At 30.2% G+C, this 11,742-nt stretch overlaps 1 protein-coding gene across 1 annotated transcript; it reads right to left on the reverse strand.

Moving 5' to 3' along the window:
- Positions 1-373: 373 nt before the first annotated feature.
- On the reverse strand, positions 374-2,675 carry LOC115984462 (polygalacturonase-like). Its single transcript, XM_031107485.1, has 5 exons — positions 2,075-2,675; positions 1,833-1,961; positions 865-1,032; positions 722-742; positions 374-604 (listed from the first exon to the last, which is right to left on the reverse strand). The coding sequence occupies exons 1-5, from the start codon at positions 2,372-2,374 to the stop codon at positions 374-376; spliced, it is 849 nt and encodes a 282-aa protein (XP_030963345.1). The 5' UTR covers positions 2,375-2,675.
- Positions 2,676-11,742: the final 9,067 nt, after the last annotated feature.

Consider the following 11,742-nt stretch of genomic DNA (forward strand, 5'->3'; position numbering starts at 1 on the left):
AGCTGGGTTGAACGAATTTCTAGCTATTTAATTCATTCATTCTTGGTTAGCTATTTCATTAATTATATTTTCGTTTTATCTTCAAAATTTGACGCATCTTTTTTTGAGGCTTATGTAGCAAATTTGTAGTAATATTCTTAGCACTTGGTAGGATTAAAAAAAAAAAAAATTGGTCTAAAATTATTTCTATTTTTTTTTTATTATTAAAGAAAGGTTTACACATTAACTTAGCAATTAATGTGATTGATAATATGATATTACTTTAATAAAGTAATAAATAAATGTTAGAATTTTTTTTTTTTTTTATGATATATATAATATAATATGAATTATATACTATAAAATTTGTACTATTTATAGAAAATAGAAAGTTTCATTCTTCTCTAGGTCTACTACCTGTCCTGATGACACAGTTCTGTATTTGAATGTTTTGTGTTCCTGTGACATGAATTCCATCGGTATTGGGGCTATTGCCTGGTGCAATCACCACAAGATTCAAAGCTTCGACATTTTGACAATTCTGAAACGTAAGATGCATTTGCTGTGCATTTTTTATCCTTATGCTGGACACCCTCACATTCTTGCTATCTTGGAAAGTCACAGCCTATAGACAAAATTTTCAAAGACATTAAAGAAAATAAAAGGAAAAAAGTTAGCCTTTCATGACCAAATCTATAATGTTAGGAAAGTCTTAGAAAACGGAGAGGACAGATTAACTTACAGTTGGTGCATGCTTGCAGGGCTGCAAAACAATGAATTAAGAGAAAGATAATGAATAATTAGTTCATTTATTAGAAAAAAGAAAAGGAGAGAAATTAAGTTGGTAAAAATCAAATAAAAGCATTATATCAGCCATGCACATACAAGTTTATCGTTGATCTTGCATGAGCTTTCCCACCATATCCTCCCATTGCCATTGATGGTGCCGCCACCTTCAATATTGAAATCTTGAAGATTCTCAAACACAAGCCAATGTAGTGTATCTTTTTCATAATCTGATTTGTGAGAAGAAGCTTTAATTGTTCCATAGATCTGGTAAAAAAGAAAAAAAAATTATTATTTTTTTCTTTAACACTAACCAATATCAATCAATCAATACAAGTAAGGAAGTATAAATCTCATGTAAGAGAGTATGTGATTTTGTCAAACTTGTTGTATTACACTAATAAATTATCATGTTTTAATGAGAGATATGCGTAACTTTCTTGTTATACGAGATATATATGTATGTATATATATATATATATATTTATATATATAAAGACGCATTTCTTAGAATTCTCTTCATTTAGCCTTCCACCTAATCAAATTTACATTTATGTCAAAATAATACTAATAAATTATCATGTTTTAATGGAAAAAATGAATTTATTATCATGTATTAATTATCTTGGTATACTTTTTTTTTCGAGAAAATTATCTTGGTATACTAATTATTATTTAATATATAAACTTTTCCATACTTCCAAATTAAGGATATAAATTATGGTAAATTAAAAAGAAGTTAAAAATTAAAATTAAGTAATATATTTATTATATATATGTGGTTATATATTTATTATTAATAAATTTAAAGAAATTTTTTTTCATAACTACAATGATGTTATTTTTGAACTCTAGCTAAAGTCATTGTTTCGATGATAATAAGACGTGTACAACAGTTGAGAAAAAGTTTGTGCCGTGACTAGCATTATTCATACGTTATGCATGTAGATATATATGCATGTTTGAATAAAACTCAACTTCAATATAAAATCGGATTTGTTAAGAACCAGTAATATAATTGACTTAACATGATAGTTCCTATAGATGCATGCATGGATAAGACTCACCTTCATGGTAAAATATGGTTTGCAAGGACCTGAGAAGGTAATTGGCTTAAGATGATAGTTCTTATTTGCAGGAACCACAAGAGCACTATTTGCAGAAGAACAAGCCACCTTCCAAGCTTTCCTAAATGCCTAACAAAACCAAACCAATATCAGACCAACATAACATTCAAAACCAAATCATGCAAAAAAGGCAGAATTTGAAAACTGAATAAACTGAATTTGTAAAATATGGGATATTATACCTCAGTATCATCTCCACCATTAGCTTTAGCTCCAAAGTCACCTACATTAACCAGCTTCTGTGAAGTGCTTGCGCTGCTAAGCCTTGTTGTGAGACCAAACCTTTTGGTCTGAGACTTCATGAAGTCTACAAGCCATGGCTCATGTTTATCACCCAGGTTGATGGTGCCCATTGATGTAGTGTGGGCTATAGGATCGGGACCTCCATTAGTAGCATGTGGGTCCTCTTTGTAACTGCTAAAGCAGGTTGAGAAAGAGGCTAAGATTATGAGAAGTGTAAGAAATTGGCTTTGTTGAGACATGTCCTTCACTTTTGGAGAAAAAAAGCAATTGTCTTAAAGACGTGCAAAAAGTTTTTAGGATGATAGAAGGTATGAATGTGAGCAATGAAACTGCTTTGTCATTAAGGGACAACGTATTTATAGGCTGAGTTGGGTTTGTCATTTTAAGAGAGAGAGAGAGAGAGAGAGAGTTAATAAGGTTTGTCAATTAAAAGCAATTTGATATTCAGAGAATGTTTTTTTTTTTTTTGATGAGTCAAAGAGGTATGGACTATTGAAATAGAAGAAACTGAGAAACAAGGTTCAATTGGAAGGTCGCCAGATTTTCGTTTCCAAATTGTTTTTCTTCAATGAAGAAAATCAATTTGAGCTCGTCAACAATGGGTGCTTGTGTTTGTGCTTGTTTACCAACATATTTATGTACGATAAATTTGTAGTGCTAATGTATTTTTTACACAGTTTGATACTTTAATATATATATATATATATATATCAGTCAAAATATATATATATATATATATATATTTATATAGACCTCAGTTATGAGCACGTGGTCATAAACATATTTATTTGATATGCATAATACGTATTCCTTAGGTTACAATTTTATATTTCTTGCCATTAAACATGTTTTTCCAACCGAAAACCTTGATTACGCCAAAACTTCTTAAGACATATTTGGCATACGGTAATAGATAAGAATTATAGGTAATAATTGTTCATACGGCAATAGATGAGAATTATAGATAATAATTATTCATACGGCAATAGCAATATATAATAGTTATTTATTAGTACGTTTAATAATTTTTAAATTTAATATATTTTTAAAAATATAAATTTTACACATGCACATACCGATATACAATTAAAATAAGACTAAATTGCATACTACACCTTTAAAATTTCAAAATTTGAATTTTATTCTTAAAAGTTTTATTTCATTTGCATCAGTAACCCCTTTGTCCATATTTTTCATTGAGTGCTACATAAGGTTGTCACACTTGTTTAGTTAATCCAATAATTCACGTCATTTTTATTATGTCACGTCATTTTTAATGATTTAAATTTTTTTAGGCTACAAAAATAATGTGGCATTATTTTATAAGACAAATTAAATACGCTTGATAAGCTTATGTGGTTCTTAATGAAAAATATAGATTGAGGGATTGCTAATGCAAACAAACTAGAATTTCAAGGAATAAAATTCAAATTATGAAATTTCAAAATATAAAATCCAAACATCTCAAACTTTAGGGTGTAGTTTGCACTTTTACCTTAAAATAATAATAATAAATCTTCTTCCATAGCCATTTATTTAACAAGCAATTATGTCAAATTAAAAATATTCAATTTTAGAAAATAATTGTACAAGTAAGATATTTCATAATAAACAAGTCTTGGATTTTATCATATTTTTCAACTTAATTAATGAATAAGAATAATTATTCTATAGGTCCGGATTAGGTCCAGTGTCCAATGACACTGGACCCATTGGGATTGTGACACGTGTCTATTTTTGGACACCTGTTATCATCCAACCGGGTTCAGTGCATTGGAAGCACTAGACTCAAACCTCTCCCTTATTCTGTTACAACATTTTATTTTTTTTTTAATTTTTATATTTCTAATTATAAAAATTACCATTCCTATCATAATCGTCATATAGTATACCAAATTTATCTGGTTCATGCCATTAAATATGGTAAGGAAAAAAGAAGAAGAAGTGGATAGTGGTAAAGATAGATCTTGATAAGGTTTCTTTGTCAATGCTATTGTCAAGTTGATAGCTTTTTTTTTTTTTTTTTTTTTTTTTTTTTTTTTTGGCTTTTTTGTTTTGTTTTGTTTTGTTTTTTTCCTTCTTAAAAAAAGTTGATATATATATTTTTATTTTTTTATTATGCGGTATCCATTTTATGATAATTGTATTTTATAATAAGACAATTGTGGGTTTCATTTGTCTCAATTGGTAAAGTTTTTTGTCATTGAATAAAAGAATTAAGATTCAAACCTATACCAAAAACCAATTGGTATCTAGGCTGATGATAAAAACCAATCATCATGAAGTAAATGTCATAGATTGAAATTCTAACTATCATTCAAAAAATATACTAAAACACCAATTAGCTTAGACATATCAAATACAATAATTAAAAATTATTTTACTTTTTTTCTTTAAAAAAATCATATTTTATTGAATTGAAAATTTTCTTACATCATGGTGTACGTACTGCCTCTATCAAGAAGGTAGATATATCCTAAAGCAAGATGAATGTTTCCAATGTCAACAAGTAGGTTCATATATACCTAATATGTCAGCAAATTACATATCTAGACATGTGAATAAGATACATGCCTCATGGATTTATCTCATTTTTCTTGGTATTGATAACTAATATGCTAAAATTTCACATATCCGTAAAGCTGGGGAAGAATTATTACTATTAATTAATGAAGGAAAAAAATTTTGCGGCAGGATGAGTTAGGCATAATTTGGTCTTCTTTCTTTTCCCATCTTGGCAATGGTCTTTACTCTTTGGTATTTATCCACTTAAGACTTAATTACCTGGAAAAAATGGCCGTTGACATAAGGCTTTCTATAATCTCAATGTTGTTAATTAAATATGGTCAAATTCATACAGGCATAAAACACGAGCAGCAAGGCCAAAATTTGACTGCATCAGTATAATTTTGAACAGATAGGAAGTTTCGATAAAAATGTCAAACATTTTTTCTCTCAAGTCTTTGTTTGGTCGATGAGAACCAATTGCATAAAAAATTAGTACATTAGATTCAACGGTGTGATCATCATTGTTAAATAGAAAATTTTATCTAACCTTTTCAAATTCCAACTACCTAACTACCGAAGATACATAATTTTGGGCTCTAACTACCAATGATACATAATTTTTGGGTTAATCAGGTCAAAAGCAACATGAATTTATTACAAGCAGTTTGGTTCTAGATAGGGCCCCAAAACCTATCAACCCCAAAAAAAAACCTTGCCTGGAAAACGATTTTTACTTGCTATTGAGGCATTTCCCAAAAGCATATACTGAAAAGATATAAATTTTTTATTATTGAAGCCAACATAGTAATTTTAATATTGAATAAGAGAGCTATCGAAATGAAGATTGGTCTCATCCTTAAAAGGGTTTCCAATGTTGATTTCCATTTTTAATTCCACCACTATAAGTGCCCTTGCTCTTAATGTCTTGACTCTTGAGCATTTTAATACGTGATATTTAGGGAAAATTGCATTTTAAAGTGTACAACTTAGGGGGCGTTACAAATTAAATGTTACAGTTTCAAACGCAATAAATAAAACCTTGAAGTTACAAACTTACAATGCCTAATAAATGAAACCGTCAATTTTATTACACCTCAAATGCAATATATTTCTACTTAAATGGACTAAGGTTTAATTTGTTACTACTTTTTTTTTTAATTATCAATTTATTACTTTTGAAACTATAAGATTAAATTTGTTACTTTTTAAAAGTCAAGGGCTTAATTTGTCACTACCAAAACCTTATAATTTAGTGGCATAGTCTAATCTCCCTTATGAGAAAAACTTTGATTTGTTACACCACTAGAAAATAGGGTTTAAAATATAGTTTTTTCCTATTATTTATTTGACATAAGAAAACATGTCTCAAAATTAAAGTTTGGATTTTGGGTTTTGGGTTTTGATTTCAGGCTGTCTAGGTTACTTTCCTGAGAATAAGGTTGGTAATTTTCTATAAAAATAAGTACATGCATTTCAAGATATACCCTATGATTATATGAATTTATGACCTTATCCATGCCTAGGTTCCATGATGTCAAAATTGAGGGGGGGCTGTATTTGGAAGAGAAATAGAATTGTGAAAGTTATAGCAGTCATTTAGGTGAATTAGGCGCTTGTGTAAGGAAGAGAGAAGGTATGTATGGCTATGGTAAGAGAATGGGATTTGCGTGTAATTTTGGAGGTTTGAAGAAGAATAAGAGGATGAAATAGCAATGAACTTGAACTATGACTTGCCGTGGTGTGTTTAGGAAATAAGAAGAGGGATGGGGGAGTTTTGTTTATTTGTGGCTTTGGTTTGTTGCCACTCTTAGACGGCCTTGTGTACTTAGTGACATAATCAACGATTCAAGGCTAGCTAGTGACTTTTTTCTTCTTTCACACTTGCATAGTTTTCATTATTTTACCTAGGCTAGAAAGCTATTAAACATTTGTTAATCATGCCTTTTTGTATTAATAGACCCTCCATGGTGACAATTTTCTAGAAACCCATTATTCTCTACCATTATTATACAACAAAATTATTTGGTGGAATAAAAGAGAACATGAAATTTGATATAAAAAATTGACAACATCGTTACTTTTAACTTTACCTTTTTATTTTTATTTATTTATTGTTGCAAATTGCAAGGACTTTGGATGTGTCACATTGGTTTGTATAACCTAGAATAAAGTTATTATACAAGACCAAATGTTTACAATTGGGTAATACATTAGAGCATTGTATTATTAACAATGGTATTACAATTTACAAGAGTGAATGGTGGAGAGGGTATTCCAAATTTCCAAGTGATCTCAATTTCAGGCAAAATAAGGGGGGATTTCTTAGTAATAGCAAACGATTTTGTGTCAAAGTTTTGAATGTGAACATGGAAGAATGAAAAAAAAATGAAACGAGTCGGAATTTGAACATATATATTCACTAGAGCAATCATCAAATGCTTGAAAATTGATATGATGCCCAAGTTTTTCAAAGTTACATTATGGCATTTGAGATTATTTGAGATGAACCTACAAGAATTCTATTTTGAATTTGGAAATTGAGTATGGGGCTAAAATTGACTATACAAATATTCATCCTAATCAGTTTGGCAATTTGGGTTGGATAAGTAACTGTAAAAAACTGCAATTATTATTCATTGAATATGACTTAGAAATGAAAATTCTATGAAATCAAAGAGTTCGGTCTTTCTTGACTCTGCTTAGTTTAAGCCTGAAAATCTCATTACACAGTCATACTTGCACGCTTATCCTAACCTGGGAGTCTGGGACTTGAAAAACTAGATTTAGCTTAATTAATAAGCTCCAATTTTGTCAAAGCTTGTGGAATTTCTATCATCTATTATAGGATAAGCCTCAAGAAGCTGACTTTACCATAGATTCTTTTCAAGCCCAAGGCCCTCCTATGGACCCATTCGGTGAACTGGTTATGAAATTGGTCCAATTAATTGTTTACAGGCCCGTTGGGTAGGATCAGTTACAAGATTCCTGTGATAGGCCAATTTTTTTTTTGGAAGAACCTTTAGGCCTTGTAAAATAACCTTGGATCAAATTCAGTGGAATTAGAAAGAGTTCTATGGAATGGAAGCCGATATAGATCATTGGTACAACATAACATGTAATCTTATTATATAATACAACACTAGCCTCATCACACGAGCAATGAGGCTTTTTTTTTTTCTTTTGTTGGTCTAGTGTCATAATTTTTTTTTAATTTTTAATTTTTTGGATAAGTTTGTTCATGGATTAGTAGGAGTCATATTTTATAGGTATTTTAAGTAGAGTTTAAGATATATTTTTACTGGATTGTTCTTAAGTTTTTTTTCTTGGTAAATATAAAGTTTAGAGGTATTTTTGAACCACATAAAAGTCTAGTCCAATTATTTATTTATTTATTTTTCAATTTTGAATTTGTTTAGAAGATATGGGTCTAGTTTTTTTTTTTTTTTTTTTTGGTCTAGTGTCATAATTTTCCATTCATCTCAATTTTAAAAGTTTTTTTTTTTTTTTTTTCAATTTTGGATATTTTTTTTTTGAAGACATTGATTAATAGAAGAGTGTCCTATTTTGTAGGCATTTTAAGTGGAGTTGGACATATATTTTTACTTAGTTGTCTCCAACTTTTTTTCTTGTTAAATGTAGGGTTAGTGGTATTTTTTGAATCACAGAAAAATCCAGTCCAAAAAGGAGAATTCTCTTATAGAAAGTATAGATAGATAATCATACGGTGAAACAAAAGAAAAAAAAATTGAAATTTGATAATCAAATGTTAACTTTTCCACTTTATATTCCCTCTCTCTCTCCCCCCAAACAAATTAAATAGACCCTTTTCCTCTTCTTTGTTTTGTTGCAAGGACCTCGGATGTGCCACTTTGGCTTGTACAACCTAGAATAAAGTTGTTTTATTGTAATATTGACAATGGTATTGCGAGAGTGAGTGATTGAGAGGGAATTCCAAGTGACCTCAATTTCAGAGGATAGCAAAATAAGGTGGAATTCCTTGGTAATAGCAACCGGTTTTGTGTCAAAGTCTTAAATGGTGAATAAGTAAGAATGACAAAATGAATTTAGTAGGATTTGAACATATGTATTCACTAGAACAATCAACAAATACTTGAAGCTTGATGTCATGTTTTTCTTAGTTAGGTACTTAACATTATCGCAGACGATCCTGCAAGAATTCTATTTTGAATTTGTAAAAATTGGGTATGGGGCTAAAATTGACTATACAAATATTCATCATAATCAGTTAGGCAAATTGGGTTGGATAAGTAATTGTAAAAAAAACTGCAATTATCATTCATTGAAAATGACTAGATGTGAAAATTTTATGAAATCAAAGAGTTCGGCCTTTTTTGACTCTGTTTAATGCAAGCCTAAAAATCTCATTATATAGTCATACTTGCACGCCTATCCTAATCTGGGACTCGAAAAACTAGATTTAGCTTAATTAATATAAGCTCCAATTTTGTTAAAGCTGTGGAATTTCTATCATCTATTATAGGATAAGCCTTAAGAAGCTGACTTTACCATAGATTCTTTTCAAGCCCAATTCAGCCAGGCTCTCCTATGGACCCATTCGATGAACTGGCTATGAAATTGGTCCAATTATTTGTTTACGGCCCGTTGGGTCGACTAGTTACAACATTCCTGTGATGGGCCTACCTTTTTTTGGAAGAACCTTAAGACCTTGTAAAATAACCTTGGATCAAATTCAGTGGAATTAGAAGAGTTCTATGGAAGGCAACATAGATCATTGGGACAACAAAATATATTAACTTGGTGGGCTACTTGACCCACAGTAGGCCACCAAGATTGGATAAAAACAATCTTATGTTTTAATTAAAAAAATTGGACATCAAAGCGGCATGTTGTGGGTTTGAATTCTTGAATCGGCTTCTCAAATTTTTTTTTTTTTAAAAAACGAGAATTTTATACATTGGTACGACATTGTTTTTTACTACCTAATAACATTTCTCCTCCTTTTTTATTTTATATTTATTTATATGGGATCTTGGGATCTTAAAAAAGAAAAAGAAAAAAGAATTCTCTTGGGGAAGGTGTTACACAAGTGAAAATTTTTGTTCGTTCCATACATGGGCTTATCAGGCTTTTTATTTAAAAAAAAAAAAATTACTTTTTCAATTTATGAATTAGGAAAACATAGATGAATGAGATTTTTTGGATTAATGATATTCTCGTGTACGCTTTTTTTTTTTTAAATTTTTTTTACATTTATTTTATTTTTACTTCAACTTTCATATTTTAAGCATTGACTTTTTTTTTTCGCTATTTAAAATGTGTATATTTTTACATCAATTGTAATTGTTTGTATAAAATAATAGATGTAAAAAGATGTAAGAGAATATTTTCCATAAATTAGGGCTTTCGATCATTCATTATAGTCATATTTTAGATGTTAACCCACTCAAAACAAGTCACTGCCAACCCAAATCAAACCAGCACACCAAGCCAATTTTACAATTTATTGCACATAGTCCTAGCCTTCAAAACCACTAAATTCATTACCCACCACTACCTTTAGAGCATCAACATCAATGGAGCTAGAAAAAAAATTTGATTTTTAGCATCTGAAAAAAATTTGATTTTTAGCATCTAAAAAAAATCATTTTATCTATCTTAACTTATTGTTTCACAACTCAGCCTACATCAATCCTTTTATTTTTCACAATACAGTTAAATACTGTCCATTTATTTATTATTTTTTTCTCTCTCTCTTCTTCTCCCTCTCTTCAACCCACACCCACCAAACCCAAGACACAAAATCAACCAGCACCACCATCACAACAACCAAACACACATCCGTATTAAAGACAAACCCATATGAATGCCACCAGGAAAAAACCCAGATCGGACCACCCAACCCACCGCCACAATCACTAGCCACAATCCACCACATGACTTTCAACCCAAAATTTGATCTCAACTTGCCACTGCTGCTGCTGTTGCCCATGAATAGCAAACCCACCTCTTTCATCTGTCCGAGAGAGAGCAGACCCAGAGGGAAGAGAGAGAGAGAGTAAAGTTAGAATAAAATATAACTTTGAGCTACAGTAAACTGTCATTTCATTGGCAGTTTACTATAGCTCATTTGCCAAAAAATTTAAAGATAGCACCATCTGGAGCATATTTTTTGTTGGGGTGAGCAGTTAAAAATATCAATATAGCAATTTGGCACTACTGGTGTTAATGCTTTTACATTGCTATAATTTAAAAGAAAAAAAAAAAACCTTACATTGCTATAAACAATTATCAATTAAAAAAGGAAATAATTACAATTATTCAGCCAAAACTAAAAGGTATTTGTAACATGCATCTTGAATTTAAATTTTTTGTAATTAACACCTTAGATAGTTCGATGTTACTATAATTATTTTTGCAACGTTTACCTCAACGTCTAAATTACCGTCAAAGCTAATGGTTTGCAACATCAACCATAAACTACGGATATATTCAAGTAGTTTGGTTATGTATTAAGTCAAGTTAAGAAACATAGTCTGTTCAGTGTTGCTGTAAAAGAGATAGTGAGTATTTCATAGGTCTCATTGTATCTTTATACTTGTTCATAAATTCAGTCTTGGTGTATTAGGAAGATCTATTTCCATGGAGGCCAAATTTTTATTTTTATTTTTTATTTTTTTTTAATTCAAGTCTCACTGCAAGGGAATTTTTTAAGAGACTTATTTGCAGAAATGCTAGGGTCTACTTTCAAACCAAAATTTGAAGGCCATGTCAAATCCAATTCCGATGAAATTTCAATATATTGTTCTTGCGGAAAAGAGCTGTGTTGATTGTAGTTGTTGCTTGAAGTTCCTCTCCATTTGCTAGGATGCTAAGAACCATGTAATTATTGAAATCCACATTAGTGTGATGAATATATTTGTTTGTGATCCAAGAATTGTGTTCTTGATATTTTTGTAGTCTTTAGCATTTGTTCTAGAGAAGATTGTTTAAGCCTATTATTCTATAGTGGAAGATTTTTACTGGTGGATTTTCCCTTCTTATTTTAGCGTTTTTCATGTAAAAATTTAGTGTCTTGGTAGCGGACTGATGCTGGATTTTTCTGTGTGTGTTGGTTATT

This window comes from Quercus lobata, chromosome 4, assembly GCF_001633185.2.
Source record: "Quercus lobata isolate SW786 chromosome 4, ValleyOak3.0 Primary Assembly, whole genome shotgun sequence".
Taxonomy (NCBI): Eukaryota; Viridiplantae; Streptophyta; class Magnoliopsida; order Fagales; family Fagaceae; genus Quercus; species Quercus lobata.